This window comes from Branchiostoma belcheri, unplaced genomic scaffold (assembly GCF_001625305.1).
Source record: "Branchiostoma belcheri isolate BF01 breed outbred unplaced genomic scaffold, Haploidv18h27 scaffold94, whole genome shotgun sequence".
NCBI classification, from domain to species: Eukaryota; Metazoa; Chordata; class Leptocardii; order Amphioxiformes; family Branchiostomatidae; genus Branchiostoma; species Branchiostoma belcheri.
This window is the reverse complement of record NW_017804620.1, coordinates 869014-893321: the sequence shown is the minus strand read 5'-3', so window position 1 is coordinate 893321 and position 24308 is coordinate 869014. Positions and strand designations below refer to the sequence as shown.

At 40.9% G+C, this 24308-nt stretch overlaps 1 protein-coding gene across 1 annotated transcript; it reads left to right on the top strand.

Moving 5' to 3' along the window:
• The first annotated feature begins 320 nt into the window (after positions 1-320).
• On the top strand, positions 321-17598 carry LOC109461601 (neurocalcin homolog). Its single transcript, XM_019757978.1, has 2 exons — positions 321-674; positions 17366-17598. The coding sequence occupies exons 1-2, from the start codon at positions 321-323 to the stop codon at positions 17576-17578; spliced, it is 567 nt and encodes a 188-aa protein (XP_019613537.1). The 3' UTR covers positions 17579-17598.
• The last annotated feature ends 6710 nt before the right edge of the window (positions 17599-24308 follow it).

Sequence of the window (24308 nt, the reverse complement as noted above, 5' to 3'; positions counted from 1 at the left end):
GGGACCTCTTGATTCCGACTCTGCCGTTGCGCCACACGACCCCACGATGGGCTGCGTCCCTGCCAAGCACCTGTGAACAACACCAAACGGGATTCGAACCCTCTGTCTAATGATCCAGACGCACCAGTCACACTTCAAAGAAGCCACATGACAAGCCTCACTGGGTCCGTCAACTGAGGAAGACCAGAGTGACTGGTCAAATTGTGTTGGATCAAAGGTTTTAACTTTAAACAAGTCCTAAGATGGGCTGCGTCCCTGCGAAGCACCTGTGGCCGGACTGGTGTTGCATGCAGAGACCGATGCGGCGACAGTCCCGTCGGATGGTCAGCCAACTCACTCGGGTCACCAACTTCAGCGAGCTGGAGGTCAAACAATGGTACCGCCTCTTCCTCAAAGACTGTCCCGAAGGAGTCTTGGGAGAAGAGAGGTTCGTGACTTTCTTCTGCAACTTCTACAAGAGGGGCGACTTGGAGAAGAAGAAGGCTCTGGCTACGCAGATCTTCCGTACGTTTGACCGTGATGGCAGCGGGTCCGTGGACTTCCGGGAGTTTCTTTGCGGGATGAGCGCTTTGCTGAGGGGCACGACTGCACAGAGACTGCGATGGGCGTTCAACATGTACGACCTGGATAGGAACGGGTCCCTGAGCAGGGAGGAACTACTTAACGTCCTAAAGGTAAGCCTAAATGTATTAAAGGTGAGTCTTGGAGTCTTAGGTGAGTCTTTGTCTAGGAGAGTCTAGTTGAGTTTCTGTGCAACATGTGTGCACTTCTGAGGGGTACTACTGCACAAAGACTTCGCTGGGCGTTCAACATGTACGACTTGGATAGGAACGGGTCCCTTAGCAGGGAAGAACTTCTCAACGTCCTAAAGGTAAGCCTAAATGTCTTAAAGGTGAGTCTTGGAGTCTTAGGTGAGTCTTAGAGCTTCTGTGCAACATGAGCGCTTTGCTGATAGGTACGACTGCACAAAGACTTCGCTGGGCGTTCAACATGTATGACCTGGATAGGAACGGGTCCCTGAGCAGGGAGGAGCTGCTTAATGTCTTAAAGGTGAGTCAAACACCTTTAAACATCTCAAAGGTAAGGCGTATGTCTTGAGTTTCTGCAACATGAGCGCTTTGCTGAGAGGTACGACTGCACAAAGACTTCGCTGGGCGTTCAACATGTATGACCTGGATAGGAACGGGTCTCTTAGCAGGGAGGAGCTTCTCAACGTCTTAAAGGTAAGCCTAAATGTCTTGAAGGTGAGCCTGATGTCTTAGAGTTTCACTGCAACATGAGCGCTTTGCTGAGAGGTACGACCGCTCAAAGACTTCGCTGGGCTTTCAACATGTATGACCTGGATAGGAACGGGTCTCTTAGCAGGGAAGAGCTTCTCAACGTCTTAAAGGTAAGCCTAAATGTCTTAAAGGTGAGTCTTGGAGTTTCTGTGCAACATGTTCGCACTTCTGTGCGTCGAAGATCATGTTTTAAGGCTAAACGACCTCAAGATCTGTCAAAGGTCTTAAATGTGGACCAGGGGTCTTGTAGGTGTGTCTAAGGTAAGTCAAGCGTCTTGCAGATCAGTTTAAACGTCTCTCAGTCAGATTTCTTAAAGGTGAGCCTAATATATTGTCGTAGACTTTATGTGCAGGGAGTGAAGGCTCCTAACGCCTTGCAGATGAGTAAAAGTATAATTACAGATGAGACAAATGCTCAAAAGCCCCGAAGCTCTTACCAATGAGTTATGACATATTAGCTTCTCATTTCGTTCGCGCTGTATGAATGGGCGTCACGTAGATGTTGGAATTAGCTGTTGAACTCGTGTTTAGGAGAGGCTTTATATGAAAAAAGGATGAATGATGAGTTAATATCGCAGGAGCGTTTGCTTTAAGGGTTTCTGCCATTCCAATTCGCAGCACGCTGCCCCTGGGTTAGACTTTCTTTCCTAGGAGACTTAGAAATAGACATGTATTACTGTTGCATCTATAGAACTAGCCACGCCTTCAAGTACCAGAGTTATCAACAAGGATTGAGGTGTTCAAGAATTCATTCTTTCCTAGAACTATCACAGAGTTAAACTCACTGTCACCAAGTACAGTAGGGGCATGGTCAATAGATAGCTTTAAACAATGTCTAGAGCTAGAAGTTCAAGGGTTAGGTGTAACAAGTCGATCGGTGTAATATAGCCAGCTGCCGCCGCGCCGCGTGCATGCGAAGCTGGTGTCTTACGCCGAAAGGCGGTTATACCGGCTATACAGATACAGATACAGTAGCTTCTACAAGTTTACACTTCCAGCATTCTCTATCAACCATTAGCTAGTTCAGTTTTCAGACTCAATAAGGTTCCTTAGTGTGAAGTATAGACGACCTCATCTCATTTTGGCTCAGGAGACCAAAGGGGCAGTTTAAACAATTGAATCATCAATCATGTCAAACAAGACCACGGAACAAAATTGACACGAAAGATCTTATCTTGCAAGTTCATCTGTGTTGGTAGAAATCATTATGAAGCAAGTTTAAACTGCAATTCCTTGACAAAGACTGGAGTTGTACAGTTGGAAATTTGGGTGAGTCCAGTTTGTTGTGTTGGAAATTGCAGTTTAAACTTGCTTCATAATGACACGAACGATCTTTTCTCCAAACTACATATTGAAACAGGCAGTAACACCAGAAGCTCCTGTAGTGGAGCTCTTTGATATGTAGAGAGTGCAACGAATCTTTGTCATTTGCCGAGAGACAACCAAATAAAATAAACCCGAAAGATCTTTCCTCGAAAGTACATCTCCAAACAGTCTGTAATATCGGTTGCAGCAGTAGCAGTTTCTTTGAAGTAGAGAGTTCAATGCTTCTTTATCATTTACTCAGAACAAGATGTTTCACCGGTTGCTGCAGTCATAGAGCCCTAGCCTCTGATGTTGAGTGTACAATGGATCTTTATCATTACTGTGCCAAAGACAACCGCATAAAATAGACACGAAATATATTTCTCAATAGTACCTACTGAACCAGTCTGTGCCACCAGTTGCAGTAGTATTAGAGTACCAGAGCCCTTTGATGTTGAGAGTACAGTGAATCTTTATCATTAATGTGACACAGACAACGGTACAAACTAGACACGAAAGATCATTCACTACATCTCGAAACAGTAACACCAGTTGCAGCTGTATTAGAGCCCTTTGAAGTAGAGCACACGAATCTTTATCATTCATGCACAACCAGGCGGCCACATAAAATAGACACGAAAGATATTTTCTCCAAACTACATATTGAAACAGTCTAACACCAGTTGCAGCTCTGGAGCAGTCCTTTGAAGTAGAGAGTACAATGAATCATCATCATTCAACCAGACGGGCACATGAAATAGACACGAAGATATTTTTTTCGAAGCTACAAGTCAAAAGTCAGCATTATCATTTGCAGCAGTACTTTTGATGTTGAAAGTAGAAAGAATTTTTATCGATCGTGCATAACAAAACGACCTCACGAAACGGACACGAAAGATTTTTCCTCGAAACCAGATCATGAAACGGTCAGTTATATCAGTTGCAGCAGTACCAAAGCCGTTTGATGTTTAGAGTACATTGGTTAATTTATCATTCACAAGAAGACGGCAGCACAAAATAGACAAGAAAGATCTTTTATTTCCTACATCTCCAATGAGAGCCCTTTTATGTAGAAAGAAAATCCCAGGAAAAGAGAACTGGCAATATAGATAGGAATATATTTTTATTTATTTACTTTTTGCCTTTTTTTATTACAAAAAACAAATAAGTGTCCATTGGCTCCCGTAGCCACATTATGCATTATAACTGAATATCCATATTTTATAGTCGTCATCATTATATATTATATTTTTTATTGACTTGCAATTGGACAAGGAGACAGAATATCGGGCACTTCACTTCACGTGGTATACATATACAAAATAATATGATATATACAAAACTGAGAAAGTACTGGGGCACATACAGGCATCGAAATTAACTTTTCTTCCTATTGTCCCAGCACTGTCCACAAAATGAAGTTCGATTGTCCCAAAGTGAGAATGAACTGTCCCAGCCTGTTTTAGGAAGTACTGTGTGACTTTATTTTGCTTATGTTCCTTCCCAGGCGCACTATAATTGCAGTGTAGACAGGACAATCGGGGGGACTGATAAACCAAAGAGGGGCTGACATTAATATTCTAATGTTGGTTATTTTTCTATTGTCCCCAAAAATGTCCAAACGTGTCTTTTTAGTTGTCCCAAATTTTAAATTTTAGTGGTCATTGGCCATTGGACCACCTTTAATTTCGAGCACTGCCTTATCCATTTTATTCCTGCATCACGACACACTCAGTAAAATCGGCTACAGGCGGACTAAAGCCTTTTGAAATCAGTTATAATGTACTACAGCTTTTTGATGCTGGAGCGATGGGGTGCAATTTATCACTGTCGCCTATCCAGCTACAGCAATTCAAACTACGGGTAACATCATAATAGAGTAAAATTAGAATCAGTGCCCACTCCTTGGAAATCGAAAAAGGGCGATATATGAAACTACCTGTGTCGGAGAGAATTTGTAAATATTGCTCCTCAAACGCAGTGGGAGACGAAATTCATTTCATCTCTAATTGCCCATTTTATGGTGATCAGAAAAAAAATTATTTACCACCGTGTCCAAAATGCTCATAAAGAACCCACATATTATAGAAGAAGTGGGTAAATTCTTCTTCCATTGCCTAAAAAGAAGAAGTCAAACCCAGTAAAACTAGTACCATGTATGTTGTAGAATATAGTATAATGCTAGACGTAGATATAGTCTCACACACCATTGTATTTTCTTTCTTATGTTGATTGTAACTGCAATTAGCCCTCGGGCATGCATGTATTACATGTATATTGAGAACAAGCCGGCTACAAAAAATATGGAGGCACGAAATACATATAGGGGAAGCTGCCATCCCAAATGTTACCGATATAAATTCTGGTCAATGGGGTTCGTATCCCTTTTATCTTGAAAGTTTATCTGTGTTATTATGAAACAAGCTTGAACTGTAATTTCCAACACAGAATTCGCGACTGCACATGCAACTCCAGTCTTGTTTAAAATTAGCAATCCACCGCTTCTGTGACAACCTTTTTTTCTTTACCAGAAGTCTTCATTTGGACCATGCAAGAGAAGGAAAAATATGGCGCCGTATTTAAGTAACTAACATATTTTAACAGCGCTTCATATAGAGAAGAAATAAATACAAAAATACATAAATCAAATAACAAAAATGATAACGCAGTGCGCCACATATCCATATACCCATTCACAGTGTCTGCATAGTCAGTAAAAATCAGCTACATGTATGGATGTGCTAAGAGCCTTTTTACGCTGCCGCAATAGAGTACAATTTATCTCCGTCGCTTATCCAGCTATAAGGCGCAAGAAATAAAATGTTGTGTTTCCTGTTTCCCGACCGCCCTAGAAAAAAATTGCCGACCGCAGCCTTTTTTGGGTGGACCCTTGCAAGGGACATAAATTTTTCGAGCTGATCGACTTTTTCTAGCATCATGATCTGGCACCTGAGTGATGCAATGTTGTACAACCGGTTTTCTAACATTGACATTGAAAATATGTCCTTATGCAATGCAGTGGTTTGATTAAAAGTTCAAAATTCATTGTTTAAATATTAGCCCCGCCTTTTGTGTTGACTTCATGGCTGCTATCGTAGCATTTGGAGCTATCATAGGATGCCTAGACCTGTTTTTTTGGGCCTGTCGCTTAATATTTTGTATGAAAAAATCCGAGAACCAACAAATTAAATTGGTGTGGCCTAATAACCATTGCAACTACCTGTAACATCTCCATCAGAAGCACTAAAACCAGGGCGCTGCGATGTCACCGCAGGCAACGTAATAAATCTTTGTCTCTTATCTCCTTATAAAAGGCGTCTGAACCAATTTTTCAGTGCCAGGTCTAATATATACTACGTTTCCCGCCATGTTTTCTTCTGACAGAATTCGCGCGAATGTTCCCGCCATTTTTCGCGTGATAGAATTCTCGTCATTTTTTTCATTACACTACACATTTTAAAAGTACTATAAGAAGTTATTTATTATATTAGTAGGAATAAACGGACTAGTTGTGTATATGATCATTAGTCTGTTCTTGTGGTTACGACCATTGCAAGAATAGCGTTCTGTAAGCCTCCACCAGGCCTTTCTACGGGAATACGGATCGTAGAATTCGGCAATAAGAGAGTAAAATTGGCCAAGGGAGTCCGGCCGCGGGGAGGTAGTTTCTTTCCCTCCACCAGGCCTTTCTACGGGAATACGGATCGTAGAATTCGGCAAAAAAAGAGAGAGTAAAATTGGCCAAGGGAGTCCGGCCGCGGGAAGGTAGTTTCTTTCCCTCCGCGGCCAGTCAAACCTACAAGGCGGCCAAACTCCCCTGGCAAATATTCTCCTATATATAGCCAGCGTAGTTAGTCTGGTAGAGACTAGCGTTCAGTAGACATTAATTGAATCGGGCGACATTTTCCATTTGCTTATCTATCCCAGTTTTCAGCAGTTCATATTGCGTAGGACTTACCGGAGTGACCACGAAAAGCTCACGGGGGATTAGAGCAGAAAGGGCCGAGCAGTTCATCTGATCGTTACGTACTTTTCCGAGTCAACGTCGCGCTTTTCCACGGGCTTATCTTACTCGTTTATCTATTGGAAAGGGACGCCCTGTGTTGGAGATTCTTTGTTGACACAACAAAAAGTACAGGGACTTTTGTATGGTCTTCTACAACTAAAGGTCTAACAGAGCTAAATACTAGTACATGTATGGATAACGTCATCTTACGTACAGAGTATATGTATGTGGCAAATTACATACAGAATATATATCAGTGGTAACAATTGTTGGAGGAATTGCCCGATACGTCGGTAGGCATATAGGGTGTAGTCTCTACCAGACTTACTACGCTGGCTATATATAGGAGAATATTTGCCAGGGGAGTTTGGCCGCCTTGTAGGTTTGGCTGGCCCCAAAAGAAACTACCCGGTCCCCGCGGCCGGACTCCCTTGGCCAATTCTACTCTCTTTTTTTTGCCGAATATTCTACGATCCGTATTCCCGTAGAAAGGCCTAGTGGAGGCTACATACAGCCTTCGTGTTACTAAGAACGACAGAACAAATCTGCAGTAGGCCAAAACTGGTTCTGGTTACCTAGGCATTGCCAGTTTTTCTTGTGCCAGAATTATTGCCCCAGATTTTAGTAGGCGAAAACTGGTTTATGATACACTTTTATCTCCCCCTTCATTTTTCATTTGGTTCAATTCGTGGCAGAATTATTACTATATAGTTATTCCCCATTGTACTTATATTTGTCATTGTTAATTTTAACTTTTATTTTCCAGTGGTGTCGTTAATATTAGGGCTGGCTAGAGTTCATCAACACTGTCTCTTCTAATTCTCATGTTGATTAAAATATTGTAAAAATAGCGGCAGAGAAAGTGGGGAATAGAGGGTTTATCAACCCGTGGTTTACACATCTTTCGTGATTCCCGACAACGGCAGAACTGATTTTCAGTAAGCGTCAACTGGTTCTTGTTCCGACATTTCCCGACATTTTTCCTGTGACAGAATTCGTGCGAAATTTTTCCGCCATTTTTCTTGTGACAGAATTCGTGCGAAAGTTTCCCGCCATTTTTCTTGTGACAGAATTTCTTTTCTCATTTTTACTTTGTCTCACTTCGTGACAGAATTATTTTTATCTATAATTGTACGTATGCTTATGTATTGATGTTGTACTCATTGTTAGTCTTAATCTAATTTATTTTCCAGTGCCGACGCTAATATTAGAGCAGTTTGCTAGAGTCCACCACCTCTTGTGTCTTATAACGGATGGTGCTGTAACTGTTACCTTTTCATGTTTGAGTAATAAATAAAAAAAAACATTGCTAGAGAAAGACGTGAATTAGGAAGCATGTATTTTGACAGAATTCGTGTGAAACTTTCCCGCCATTTGTTTCGCTGTGACAGTATTCTCGCGCGCGAAATAAAACTTGCCGGAGGACGGTACGTCGTGTGACAGACGAGCCGGATCAACCAATGGCCGCCTGCAACACACGATAAGCGGGAAACGCGCGGCGGACCTTACACGGAAATTACACAGACACACGCCGCCGCTCGCTACACCGGATGGCGTCACGCTGCCAAAAGGTGGATTATATGTCATTACCGCACATGGGTAGCTCTCTTAAAGACCAGAATACACACTTGGTTAGAGTTTATAATAGAACTTAACTGCAATTTATTGCATGTTGTTCAGAAATATATTTAGGAATGATGATAGCTGAAAGACCGGAATACACACTTGGTTAGAGTTTATAATAGAACTTAACTGAAATTTACTGCCTGTCAGAAATATATTTAGGTATCATCAGTGTTCGAAACTTGCAGTCAAGCATTTTTTGCAAACAGTAAAAATAGAAATAAAAACGTCTGTAACAACTGTAATGTCATTACTGCACATGGATAGAGCTCTTAAAGACCAGAATACACACTTGGTTAGAGTTTATAATAGAACTTAACTGCAATTTACTGCGCGTTGTTCAGAAATATATTTAGGTATAATGATAGCGCTCGCAACTTAGCCCATGCAGCCAGGCATTTTTTTTCCAAACAACAGTGAAAATAGAAATAAAACCGTCTGTAGAAACTTGAGAGATATCACCACACCCAAAGCACGGAAGAAACATCAAACCCTTGTGTTCATACATTTTTATATACATACACACTAGTCTCTACCAGACCAACTACGCTGGCTATATATAGGAGAATATTTGCCAGGGGAGTTTGGCCGCCTTGTAGGTTTGACTGGCCTTCGGAGGGAAAGAAACTACCTCGCAACTCCCTTGGCCAATTGTACTCTCTTTTTTGCCGAATTCCACGATCCGTATTCCCGTAGAAAGGCCTGGTGGAGGCTACATACACACGCACCACGTCTTGCAAGAGATGACACAACAAATTAGAGTCACGCTAAATTTACGTCGGTGTGTACTGTAGCCATCATCAAGTGTGAATGACCAATAAATAACTCTAGATTTCAACATGATCCAAAAACAGGCACAATCAATGTAAATAGCTGGATCATGTCTAAAGAAATTATTTATTCGAATGGCCAATTGTTTTGGACAGCGGTTGTCATAAATGTATCATTTCATCGAATTATTTTCAGCCCTAGCCTGATATGATATATTATTTTTCACTGTTTTTTTCTGTTAGTCACATCCTTCAGGCAAGAATGTGCAATAACCGTATTATTATTAATGTCGCTTTGGACACATGACAAAACACACATCAAAACCCGGTATGGTGTCCCTGAAATCACTTAAGTACCCCATGATTAGTCTCTTTTTACTTGTTTACATTTTTTCTTAATAGATAAAAATGTAAAATGTGACAAAACATACAACAATACTCTTGTCTAGTGACTCCCTTTAATTTTTATATAAACAAATAAATATATTTGAAAATGTGTCAAGCCACATAAGTCACAACACTCCAAACCAGTGAGCTCACTCAGTACATTTTGTAGCCCATTACATCGTCAAAGGCGGTTTTATTTTTCTCTAAATAAATCATTGAAAGACAGATTTGAAAAACACCGAAGCGATGAACCCACTCTAGTACATTTTATAGCCCATAACGTCGTAACATGGATGCCTGTGACAGAATTCGTGCGAATGTTTCCCGCCATTTTTCCTGTGACAGAATTCGTGCGAATGTTTCCCGCCATTTTTATTGTGACGAACTTCCCGTCATCTTTTTTTTTTCTGGTGAAAGAATTCGTGCAAACGTTTCCCGCCATGTTTTCCTGTGACAGACTTCGCGCGAATGTTTCCCGCCATTTTTCCTGTGACAGAATTCGCGCGAAAGTTCCCGCCATTTTTCATTTTTCACTTTAGTGCATGTTCCTAACATGGATGCCCTGCTGCGTAACCTTTCCCGCGTTTCGCCATGGAAGGTCACCAGAAAACCTGAGCATTACTAAGGTGACCACCCAAGTGCCACTCGGGCCAGTAATGGCCTTTATGTAAAGCCAGGCTCTCCATGGGACTGCCATTATAGTGCAGGTATATAGTGTTTGCGAAGGGCTGGGTGACTACAATGTAGAGTCTCTGAGAGGAGAATAGCCAAGCGCCAGCCGGGCCAGTAATGGCCTGTATGTAAAGCCAGGCGCAATTTGTGTTTGTGAAGGGTTGAGTGACTACAATGTAGAGTTAGCCTCCACCAGGCCTTTCTACGGGAATACGGATCGTACAATTCGGCAAAAAGGAGAGTAAAATTGGCCAGAGGAGTCAAACCTACAAGGCGGCCAAACTCCCCTGGCAAATATTCTCCTATATATAGCCATCGTGGTTAGTCTGGTAGAGACTAGATGTCAACAGTGTAAAGCGCGTATGCTGAATCAATGAATGCATGCATAAAGCTTAAGACCTGACAAACTAACCTACAAATCTAACAACGAAAGAAATGAAGAAAGAAATTCGACTTGTCGGTTCCTAACGCTGCTTGTCATTCCTCCAAACCCTCCAAAATAAGAATTATGAGGCTGAGCCAGAGTGTACGCGGGGGAAAAGAAAAAAAGGGTGTCATGAAAAATGGACTTTCAAGAGAATGTCACACGACGTCAGGGTTCTGGCTTGTCGTGTCGTTCTATGGTGATTGCCTTTAGCTTTGGTATTCGCTTAGTATTTCCACCTTCAGTTAGAGGTATCCTGGGCCCTACTAGGGTTTGGGTTGGCGGTAGGAAGGGCATCCAGCCGTAAAAATCCTGCTCCAAAAAAAAAAAAGGACAAGCACTTCAAGCCCCCGACGTTAAAATTGGATTTAAAAAAAAATCGCATATTTGGCCACGGTTGGCTTTGCTCGTTTTTACCATCTAGTCAACATAGGTAGGGTTTAGAAGTGGTAGAATTTTTTATATACCTGTATACTCTTGCATGTTGTTGTACTTTTGATACTTTTGACATGGACGCCGTGTTAGTCAAAGAATAGATGAACAGATAAATTTCAACATATTTGTATACTCTTGTTATGTCAGTGTGACATGGGCGCTGTGCCTGGATCAAGCAATAATTAAACACAGAAACAACAACAAATCTTTAGCATGAAAAGACGTTCCAAGAGTAGACGGGTCCATTCCTTGAACAAGATTGATGGAGTCAACTGAAAATTTGGGGTAAGTCCCAATTCCGTAATCTAAGTGTTGGAAGTTAAAGCTCAGTCTTTATTTCATAACAACAAATCCTGATTTATGCTTCATTTTCAAAGATGAAAAGGCATTTCTACAAATCCTCCCTTCGGAATAGGAATTGTAAAGCAGAGCGAAGGTGCGTGAGCCGAGAAAAGCCGCCCTGAGGCATCTCTTTCTTGAGACGCTAGCTAAGGCCACAGCAAGTAATTTTTATGAATGACATCAGCGCGCGCAATTTTCGCCTGATTTTGAAAGAAAAACAAGAAATTTTGTTGCCTTCTGACAGTGGTCAATATGCCGAAAATGGGCAAAGATGTGTGTTGCCATGCCGGAAGGTGGATGGCAGATATCTATGAAGAGAGGAGAGGACTTGATGTTTTGTTTCTTACTTTGATGCAGTGATATGTGATGCTGTCTGTGTAGATGTTCCCACTGAATTAAAACCATTTGTACAATGATTGAGTCACAATGATTGAGTTAAAATGTAGGGACTTTTTTTTCAGCCCGCCTTGTTTTTTTCGCCCGCTCGCATCAGATTTGGAGTCTGCGTAGGATGCCATCCATAAAATTCACTTGCTGTGGCCTAAGATCAGCTTGGTGGTCTCGGGAGGATTTCTTGCAGGAAATAAAGTCCTTTCATTGCCGCGCAAATTCATCTTCAAGGTGCGTCTCGCGTTATTTACGGCAGTGCATTAAGATTGCCAGCCTGTTCAGCCGGGACCAAGCAAGTACAGATTTCTCTCCATAGATCCTTGTCTAACATAGCTTTTTCTAAACAATCAAAGTCAATACTAGTGTCTTTGACCAAAAAGTCAGTTCGAAAGTCAGACTTCTGGAGTACACTCTGCCCCTCGGTTTCCACAGGAGGACGGTCGAGACTACCTCTTGCTTGGCTCTGCAACAATGTCCCGCAAACTTAATGGGTGAGCTTTTCGGACACCCGTGGGAGACCACCATCAATAGTGTTGATAGTGGCATGTTGTGTCCAAGATATGTTCTGAGCTCTACGCAAGAGCTTTGTGTAGGTCCCATCCATCTTCAAGGTGCCTCTCGTGTTATTTACGGCGCTGCATTAGGATTGAGAGTGGCAATGCCGAGGTGATAACAGCCGGCAACGGGGTCAAGATCCACTCAAGATTTCTTCCTTAAAAGCAAGTTTCGTCGTACCTGACTGATACTTCGTAGTACTTAGTCTCTACCAGACTAACTACGCTGGCTATATATAGATCTAGGAGAATATTTGTCAGGGGAGTTTGGCCGCCTTGTAGATTTGACTGGCCGCGCAGTTCGGAGGGAAAGAAACTACCTCCCCGCAGCCGGACTCCCTTGGCCAATGTTACTCTCTTTTTTTGCCGAATTCTACGATCAGTATTCCCGTAGAAAGGCCTGGTGGAGGCTAACGTCTTAGTACCTTTGCTTACTACATTACGTACTGTTGATCTGAAAAGCAAGTTTCTTCGTCCTTGTAATAATATGGTAATAATTAGATTTATATAAATTTTGGATAAACCGATCTTTATTGTGCACAATTTAAGCTGTAGAGTTCAAACCTTGGGCTGTCAACATACTTTAGAAACATGGTTCAATAAACCAAACTACATTTTGGCGGCTTTCCTTCAGAAATTGCCGTGGCGAAGCAAAAAGTATGGCTTGCGCCAGATTCCCTTGAAGATAGCGCCCGTGATAAGACGTTTTTCGGTCCCAGACCGATTCATCTTAGACTCCCCTTCCTAAGACCTTATGGCAGCAATAGTCAAGATCAAAGAAAAGCATCGGAAGCGAGTTCTCCCAATGGACTGCGGTTCTGTAAAGGCACGGTAGCGAACATGTTGATTTATTGTTGGAATCTCCAGCCAAAAGACGCAGGTTGGAAGTCCATCAGATTATCAGAAATATAAATAGAAACGAAACGAAGTAACGGCAGACGAAGTTGGAATAAAAGCAAACTAATACAACTTAGTGTGGAATCTCCTGAAATACTTGTAAGAAGGAATTTATTTCAACCGTTGCGCAAGCCCTCAGTTTTATTCATTTATTTGTTGATCTTGAAAATAGTTTGGTAGTATCTTCAGTTTAGAACAACTGATTTCCAAGGTAGCCCAACAGAACAAGTTACAAAGGACATAGACAATCAAATAATTAAACAGAGAGATAATAAATAATATGAACAAAGGGTACAAGTAGTAAATCATTGGAAACCAGACATGTCAACCAAAACAAATAGTCAAAATCATAAGGCATAATCATAAAATTCACCAGGTCTTTTCTCAATTCCCAGTTCAGATCATGGTTACACCCATGTCGTGAAAAAAGAACACATAGAAGCTGCAAAGAGTTTAACACACTTTCAAAGCGAATCAATATAGACTAGAGGTCTCCCAATAGACTGAGGTGGGAAAGGTTCGTACAGATTCTGTCATAAGAAAAATGGCGGGAAACTTTGGCGCGAATTCTGTCACAAGAAAAAATGGCGGGAAACTTTGGCGCGAATTCTGTCACAAGACAAAATGGCGGGAAAATGGTACCGGTATTGCCTACGTGTCCAACAGAACCAGTCGTTTTTTCGTATTGATAATCTGTTCTGCAAAGAGTGTAAAAAACCGCTTCCAAAGCAAATCAATGTAGAATAATGTTCTCCCAATAGACTCTGGTCGTGGAAACCCACGGCAGTGAACGTGTTGGCTGATTTATAACTAGAATCACCAGCCAAAGCTGCACGTTGGAAGTCTATCAGATTATCAGCTTTATAAATAGACTCTGGAAACGAAGCAGCGGCCGGGGGTGGGCCGATCTCTTGTTAAGAAGCTTGAAGAAATTTTTCTTCTGCGAACTCAATTTCCCGGCCCTATTATTTTTTTTTATTACAGAAAGGACTATTTATTTTTATTTTCTAGATCTACTGCCCAACTTTTAACATTAATATTATTTTTTTTATTACAGAAAGGACTACCAGTCTTGTTCTTACCTTGTATATTACTGTAAATGTTAGTATTTCATATATGTCTGTAATTGTTTGTTTTAATGTTGAACTTTAAACAGTTATTTTTAGGTAATTAATTTATAATGATATAGATTTTATTTATTTTAAGTTGTTATGCCAGAAATTTTAAGAAATCATATTGTACAGCAAGACACAATTTAGCCAACGGGTACAAGTTCTTGTTTGTTTTCACAAATAAACCAATTGATTGATTGATTGACTATTTATTTCATCTTCCGTCAGTTTTACCCAGGGTAACCCACTCAGTGGTAACACTCATTTTCAGTGGGGCCCTGTTTCAATACAAAGATAAACAAAATACATCAAGTCACATACCAACAACAAAATTAAGATACAATAAATGATGATATTTTTTGGTTAGGATACAAAGATAATCATAGAAAACTCCTGAGAGATGATGTGTTCCATGCTCTCCTGTATTTTTGTTCTTTGTACACAACTTTAACTTTATTGCGATGAAAACTTCTACGTCGCTCTAGTAATGGTTGTCTATGCAATATTACATTTGTTTCATTTCACACGGAAATGAAACAAGAAATAATAACAACAACAACAAAAAAAATACAGAACAATAAAACCTGCTCTTAGTCATCCGTCTATGACCCACGAATGACCCAAAACATTTCTGCCAGAGAAACATTTTTGCGTCTAAGCACTAATGGGGTTTCTTCACCTGAACTCAAGGGCGGGAGCATGTACATGTATTCTCCAGGCACGACGGTCCATTTTACAAACGCTCCCAGACGCACAGAATCAAAGCAGGAGTTAGCAGAATCCATTCGTCACCACATTCCTTAGAGTAGAGGGGACCAGAATAAATCGTCCTGGGACGAATCCGCCCGCAAACTTTCGGCAGAGACAGATTGGGTTTGTACATTTCCACCCCATTTTGTGCACGGAAGGCGCCTTGAGATGGCGTTGTTTTTAAGCTAATGGTTATTCCTTTCCTTAGAACCTTGGCTGCGGTGGCAAAGGAGGATCTTTAGGCCACACAGATATGTTTGAGGCCTGGATGGAGGGTAGTGATTACGAATTACGCAAAATTTTCGCCGCCGATTACGAATTACGTTAAAGTCTCAGAGCTGATTTAATACGACTTTACGATTTGCTGCTAATATCCTATTAGGAATTACGTTGATTTTGGGGCAGGCTACCTACGAATTACGAAGTCTAAAAAGGCCTGATTACGCCTTACGAAAAAGGGCTTGCAGGCCTCCAAATGTGTTTGTGTGGGTGGCATCTCATACGTTTTGCCCGTCACATCAAGGCTACCTGATCCACCCAAAGCTGGGAATGCGAAGAAAAGTTACCGTAATGCACGACTAGACAGATGCGTGTCTCCAGGCTGTAGCTAGATATTGGGAACCTCCGACCTTGTTCGGTAAACAACGGGGGAAACTGTCAAAACTAAGGCTTGCCTGGTGCAGTATTTTCTGAGTGAAGTTACCATCAACATGACAGCACGAAGAAAATAACCATCCAACACGCTAAGATAAACCCTGGCGTATTGTAGAAGTTCGACCGTGTAGTTTGTTAGCATAATCACATACACCACGTCGTATGTTAGTTTTGAGCTAAAGCATATATAAAACAAATATATATTTAGATATATATGTTTGTGGCATCCTGGGATTTGGGCCGAAATGAATTTGCTGTCCACCAGTGCAAACCTCTTTCTTTAATTGCATGCATTCATACATTAATGTATTATTGCATTTTTCAGCAAATAACTAAATAGAGGCAATGGTGTTTATTGCGTGCGAATTGCTGTCGTAATGTCAAACTACTGTAATTCACTTTATGTTCACGGTCTGAGAAAAATGGACAGGTTCACGAAACTATATATTCACGGTGGCGACAGGTGCAGGAAAAAGAACGTCCAAGAATTACTTGTTAACTGTAATGATAAGTTCACGGTACAGAGGTAACAGTGAAAATAGTGAACATAACAGTACTATGAAAAAATTAGGACTTACAGTAATTAATCTAACCTCTGATGACCCCATCCTCCCTGACAAAGTAGGTCGATGACCTCATTAGAAGTGACAGATAAACACAAATGACGTCAAACAAATGAAGACGATGCGATTCACCAGACAGAGAAGCATTCTTTATCGGAAAATGCGACCTAGATCCCGCAGAAATTTCGCTCCGGGCCTCCTATAATGGTACGCACGCCGCTATAAGATCCTATAACGCCCTAGGTATCAAATCTATCTCTGTGAGGTGATTAAAAAAGACTCCAATAGCGGATGATGGATAACTGTAGAAATATAGGTTGGAACTCACTGTTCTAGTCAGGATGGATATTTCTCCATCATCTCAATTTTGTTTAACACAACATAATTTTGAGTGTTAAAGGCGTCACAAAATTTACAGGGAAGTCCAGCAACTTTACTTTTACTGTACTTTACAATTGTACAATTGCTGTACAATAGAAATAAAGTTAGAAGTCAACATCAGATTCAAGACTGCAGCGCATTTTCTTCTTTTAAGATAAAAAAAAATTATTTGTGAAACTTGATTTTAAAAGTAATACATATCCATCCTGGAAATCAATTGACAAGTCGATTTGTGCACACATAATAATTCTCATGTGCATTGGTTTGGTGAAGTAATAGGGCTTTTAGGAGTTTGATAATGGGAAAAACTAGATGTTACAAGAAAGGGATATAGATCTTGTCTCTATGATGAGTCCCTTTGGACACTTTGAGAGAATCAAAACATCGTCCTGTGTCACGACAGAACCCTCATGTGGCAGTACATTTAGTTCCATGCGTGAATACATACATCTGTGTTCAAATCCTTTGTGTTTAATTTAAAAACGGATGAATTTATCTTGTATTTTCTATGTATCGCTGTTCTTTTTTTCAGTTCATGTTAGCCTCCATAGCACGCCAAAAACTGTTTTTTTTGGGGGGGGGGGTCTTCAGGGTCTTTAGGAGCTTTTATATGCTATCTTCTGATTGCATATAGACAACATAGCTGGCCTGGTTGAAAAATGGCCATGTTCACGGAACTATTTGTTAACTGTAATCATTATGATAACTTCACTGTAGAGAACGACAGTGAAAACAATGAACATAAAAGTACAGTGAAAAAAAATCAGTAATCATCTTTAACATTGCTCGACTCATTTGACCTTGACCTTTGCCCCTGCAGCTGATGTACGAGCTGCAGTTGACCCGGAGGTTTGACCCCGATGACCCCGATGAGATCCGGAGGGCGGAGTCCCACCTGGAGATGATGACCGAGCAGATTTTTCAGGCACTAGACGAGGACAGGGACGGGCAGCTACAGATGAGGGAATTTGTAGAGGGCTTCAGGAGGAACCCCAGTCTCCTCAGACTGAACAGTGTGGAAATGACCACGTGACGACAGCGTGATGTCCACGTGGCAACAGCGTGATGTCCACGTGGCAATAGCGTGATGTCCACGTGGCAATAGCGTGATGTCCACGTGATAACAGCATGATGTTCACGTGACGATAGCGTGATGTTCACGTGACCATAGCGTGATATTCGCGTGACAAGAGTGTGATGTCCACGTGACAACAAGTGTTCGTGAACATCTGTGTTAGTGAATGTCTATGTCGTAAACTTTCACAGAGTGCCAAATAACTCATCAACTTAAGAACCACTCTGATCATCGTGAGGGTGAATGATACACCACATGAAGAACTTGATATCATGGACACGTGACTACAGTAATGGGTCAAAGTCGGTACCGTGGCCCGACCGGTCAAATGATGTTTTGTGGGTCACATCTGATGATTCATCCTCAGAGCGTTTTCAAACATATCAAAAAGAGACGAAGATATTAATATTATTATTACTGATATTTCACAATTCCGTCTGCCTACAGATATTACCTGAAATTTTATACTAACAACTTTTTTTTTGGGGGGGGGGGGCTGAAAAATCGCCAAAACAATTCTCAATCTCTGTTTTCTGTCAGAATATTTTCTCACAAAGTGCGGAATACTTGATTTTTAAATCAAACATTTAGAAATATTAAGATCTAATGTAGGAAAAAGAGGTAGACGAGTTGAATGAAGACAAAGATGCCAGGATGATGGCTGGAACATGTAGAAATCGATCATAAAGTGAAGTTCCAATATTTGAAGTCACAAACAAAAAATTAAACTGAAATCCCAGATAAAAGAGGTAGAACTAGAAGTGTTAGTGACCAAACATAAACAATGATGTGTCTAACATTGGTAATTTGTATTTTGTACCACCGGAAACCATTTACAACAAACATGTGTACAAACAGTACCCATCTCATTATTTCTATCATTATACAGTCTAAGTGTATACCGGCTTGGTGAAATTTGTAAGTTGTATGTACTATATCATGTGTATTGTGCCAAAATCTTGGAAGATTTGTAAACATGGTTCACACCAATGACAATGTATAAATGTATTGGTATATAGAATATCAGTGTGTTTATTGGCCTTGTCAAGTGTTTCTTATCTAGTGTTGCTTCGTATCAAGGAGCTTTCATCCTCCTTGTTCGTATTAAATCTAATTCTCATCAATTAAATTATGAAAACTTCAACGGCTCGGCAAGTAATTTTATGGATGATCTTCTGCAGGCTCTAAATCTAATGTGAGACCGCAAAAAACACCCAAACTTTAAAGTAGAACTTTGTAAGGAATATTGAAGTGACAGGCAATGGTATCACAGTTAACATTTTTTATTTCGTGCTTTCAAGAAGTGCAGGTAGCGGCAACAGGCAGTAGCGACAACCAGCTTGCAACAATGTTACATTTTGTACCACACTAGTGTCGTCGCTAGAACTACATACAGGAATCTAACTGTAGCTTTGAGATCGCAATGATTTAACAGTTATTTATGTAAACAAGTGCTCTGATACTTTAATTAAAAATATTTTTAATTCACCACTATATCTGCCGAACATGGGCCAAATCATCTTAATCCTCTGGACAAGGCAACAACACAAAATATTTGAAAAAAAAAGTAATGCTAAGTAATATGATAATCACTTTTTTTCACTTGAATAAAGATATGTTATTATAATGCAAAGACAAAATTCTAACACGCTCGTAACACATTAAAACAAATTACTGCACACAATTATTTGAAACCAGTGTTCCACAGCACTTAAAAAAAATTATACCCTGGAATTACAGTATATCTTATGACAATGACCATTGAAATAAAAGAAACTATATCATAACATTCTACTAACACATTCAAAAACTTCAATACATACTATGATTTAAAACCAGCATTTCACAATATTAGAAAGGTTTATACGTTAGATTCAGTTCTGTAAGGCAAGGAAACTACTGAAGAATCAACCCAGGATCTGAACTTCGCAGGATTTGAAAACTACTCGCTCCACAGAAAATACATAAAAATATTTGTCTTCACAAGTAAGCTAAAACTTGTGTTCAGTTTTGTCTGTGTCTAACTCTGCTGTTTTGATTTACGTGCAATCTATTTTTTTTCTGGTGTCTTACATAAGTAAAATCCTCACGGGCTCATAAACATGACTATATAAAGCACAACACGTATTTTTTCTCTATTCGCACATAAAACAGGTAGTGTTAAAACACAAACGTGCTATCCTTGCTCTTCTCCCATTGACTTGATATTATGCATGGATTTTTGCTGAAGAATACATATGTAGATAAATCTAAAGCTTCATTCATTCAGTAAAATTGATTCATGTCATTCATCTACAGTCGAATGTTGCTGTAGTGTCCTATTCTGACACATAATTGCCGGTCACAGTGTGTTAATTTATTTATTTATTGGCTGTTCAACCCTAACAGCTAGGGCAGCCCAACTAGCCTGTGGCTATTACAAAGGGCTTGCCCTGCTGACAAGGACAAGTCATACAATATGAACAACTATTAAAACAGTACATAACTTCAGTCTATTTGAATTTGGAATTCTGTACAAAAAGATCCAAGATGGAATCCGTGTGTAGAGGTCAGGGTCAGTGTGTAAAGATTGTAAGAGACAGTGTCAGAGCTTTCTCTTAAAAGAGGCAGCCGTGGTGGCTTTGCAAGCAACAATGGAGAAGGTAAACGCCTACAAAATATGTTCTTCCTTACCATTCATTATTATTCATTACCATAATCACCGTGTTGCCATTTCCACCCATTTGCTGTTCCCTGTTGTTTTTGTCATGTATTTTGTCGCTGTATTTCTGGTGGTGAGGTTAAAATTAGCTATAGCTAGAGTACCTCACCACCGTGTCCTGTATTATCCATGTCGAATCGCAAAAAAAATAATGCTCGGTGGAAAAATGTTGTGTTTCCTCTGGTGGTCACAGTGTGGGCAAAAGAGCAGCTGATTCACTCACTCACTGGGTCGAGCTTCCCAATGAATCACTCTCTATCTCTTCCTATCCTTCATTTCTACCTTCAGGTTTTCAGCTGATTCATGTAAGGCCATAGTGGTGGGCAGGACGAGACGGCCCAAGAGAGATGTTGTGAAAAATCGTCACCGTGTCCTGTTGTGTGTTGGTGACCACCAACAGCCCGCCGGGTCCCAGGGCCAGACCTCCCGGGTTCGGCACCTCTGCCACTGTGCGGACAAACTTCCCGAGATCGCGAGCCGAGAACAGGGAAATCTTGTCGTTGATCCAGTCTGCCACAAGAACATTGGAATGGCGGCTGGACCTGTCGACACAGATGCCACTGGGACCCTTGAACTTGCCTTCCCCGCGTCCCCAGCCTCCGAAACTAAAGCTGAACCGCCCAGTGGTATCGTACACGTAGACATAGGCACCTTTACGATCCGTTAGAAAGATGTTGCCTTAAAAGAACAACAACAATTTCATTTACTAATAGAGAAGTAACATTTGCAAAGCAAGTGCATAATGTTCACCTTCGGACATGATCTGCTCTGTTAATTCTTGTTCAAACACATTTACATACATGTACTACGAGTATATGGTGACAGGAGCAGAGCAGACCATGAAATTGCAACATTATGTAACCCAACACTGGTCACCATGGTGACAGACGTCAACAAATCATGTCATTGGTCAGGTCATTGGTCACTTTGGAGAAGAGGAAGAAACAGAGCAAAAACAATATGTTTTCTTTCGGTAAACATAAAAACAATATCGCATGAGTGCATCCTGAATTTAGCATTAACAGATTGACTGCCATGTGACAATTCATTTTAAGAATATTTTACTCATACTATCCAATAGTGATATAGATATACATTAAAAGAGAGTAAGACAAGTTAACACACAAATACTCAGCAGAGGTAAGAGTTGGAGACTCAATTTTACAACTTCGGGGGCCGACATCGTCTACCAGATTCCTTTGACCCAGTGTTGACGTCACACATAAAGAAGCCACGTGACAAGCTTCACTGGGTCAGTCTACTGAGGAAGACCAGAGTGACTGGTCGAAAGCTCTAGGAGAGAGATTTTTTTTGTGTTGGACCAAAAGTTTTAACTTTAAACATGTAACTACCAAGTTGAACTTTCATGATAACTTGCCTTCCTGGTCGGTTGCGACGTAAGAAAACGCCTGCTTCGGTCCTGCCCTGAAGTTTCTGAACCGGGAGCCGTCTCGTTGGTAGATGAAAATGTGTATGTCAGCCCCCACGATGATTCTGTTGTTGCGCAGATCCAGGGCGATGCTAGGTTTGCTGGCCCAGCGGGGGATGGTGAATGTGGTTTTGGGTTCGCCAGTCTTGTTGTACTGCACCACACGTAAGTGTCTCTTCTCCTTTGGGATAGGCTCATCGTCTGTTAGGAAGGCATTTTTTTACTATCATCATTTTTTCCTTATCTGTGTGATATCAATTTATTAGTATCAACTTTGGGGGGGGGGGCTTTTCCGGAGCCAAAAGCCAGGAAGCGTGCATAAACAACTAAAGAAGGCTCAGACATTCTGATGTTGTATTATTTTTCTGTTGTCCCAAAAGTATCCCAAATTAGACTTTTCAGTTGTCCCGGTCTAAATTGCAATGGTCAGTAGCCATTGGGACACCATTAACTTCGAGCCCTGAAGATGCCTCCTTCCAGCTGCTGAGAAGAGAAGAAAGAATATTTTCCCAAGGCCTTACCTGCGCCTCGGCCCACTACCCAAATGTTGCCTTCTCGGTCTACAGCAGCGCCGTAAGGCTGGAACCCGTAAGTGGTTCCCTTTCCACCCGGTACAACGGCGGGAAACAGGCGAAGAAAGTTGCCAGTCCTGCTGAAAACCTGACAATGTACAACATTCAAATATTTATTTATTTATTTCATCATAAGATCTAGACGGCTGGGTAGCCCCATTTAGCTTGCATCAGCTGTTTTCCAAGTTGTTCATTGATTAACTATTGTATTCAATCTCTGTATTTTAATTCGTGTTTTGCTTGTCGTATGTATTATGTATTGTCTGGTGGCGACATGAATATAAGTGTTACTTGAGTGTGTCGCCACCACGTCTTGTCACTATATGTTTCAATAAAAAAAGACCTGTGTTAGTATAGCTTTAGTTGTCTGGTATTATTTTGTTTATTTCTTTTGTTTGTTTATTCTGTTGTACCTTTGTATTTGGATCCGTGGTATATGTGTTATCTTTTTGCGTTATTGTAGGTTGTTTTTTTTTGTTATTTTGTAAATGAATAATAAAAATTAAAAAAAAAAAAGAAAAGAAAAAAAAGACCTGGACTCGTTGGTTACGCCCGTCCGTCACAAAAATCTCGCTGTCAGCAGACACGGCCACTCCATAGTTCCGGTCAAACTTGCCCGGCTCTGAACCCTTTCCTCCAAAGACGACAGGGCTCCCTGCAAAATGTCACCACTATTCATGAATTATTATTTAATAACATCAGTTTGCCTTGTAGGTAATGGGTCGAACATATACAGCCAGACAGCTCATCCAGTGTGGGGCGCAACCGACGATTAAATTATAAACTTGCCAGATTTTTCATCACCACATGTACAATATACACACAATTTACATAGTTTGAATATAGTCGATTGCGAGGTTCCTTAGAATCTACAACAATTGTAAGGCTTTTGAAAAGTCATTACTAGTAAATTTTAACAAGTACATTGCATAGAAAATACAGCGAAATGGTCCTCAGGGGAGTTCCAAGCTTCTGTTTTGAATGTTTGTGTCTAACGTACATTGGTGAGAATTTAATACCTTTGGAGGTTGGTGGCAGTGTGGTTCCTTGAGCAAACACGTCCTTGTCAGAACCAGTGGACTCTCCTGGTCCCAGTATTGGAGAGTCTGGTTCTACAATAGGCAGTGTGGAGGGACCAACGGTGAGGGCACGGCCCGTAACGGACTGATGTAGTGTGGTGGTTTTCTCCGTCGCTTTTGTCGACTGTGGGTTGGGAATTTTTTTAAAATTATTGTTTAAACTTTCCATGGTCATGTCCATGGACTTTATTCTCTTCTTTACATGTTTTATGTTAAAATGCACATTTTACAATGTATATTGGATTGTTTTTTTCTGTGATACCCTTCCCATGTAGGTAAAAGATACAACTATGGTCACACATAAGATGGTTTTATTTTTGCTGAAGCTATCAATTCTTGAAAGCTCATTGACAATATGAGACAGAAGAAGAAGAAGGTCTCCCGTGCCCTTATGCAGAGCGTAGGGTGCCGTGGTGCCCATCTCCATTTCCGTAGCCCTTGGGTGGCACACAGTTGTACAAGGCACAACTTGTCCTCTGGTAGTGCTGTGTGTTTGACCTTCCCACACTCTTTCTCATATGTGCTGAGTGCTAAGCAGAGAAAGAAGCGTGTACCATTTCTTAAAGTCTGAAAAAAGTCGAAGTAAAAAAAAATCTCACCGTGGACACCAGATCAGGCGTTGCTCCATCAGACTTGCAGCAGGCAGACTGACCAGAGGTGCGGGTAGTGGAAACCCCTGGTGGCGGCTGTACACGTTAACAGTTTAGCAATTAGACATTTTCGATGCCAGACGTTTTCCTCCTACTGTTTCAGAAGAAGCAAGCATCGCCTCTGAGTAAAATTTTTAGTTTGGAACTTTCGCAAATTGTTTAGAATATTTTTTTCATTTATTTTATTGACATTGCAACAGCAATACAATGGCCACCCAGGCAATGCCCTAATATTGGGTGTCTTATGACTTAGATAG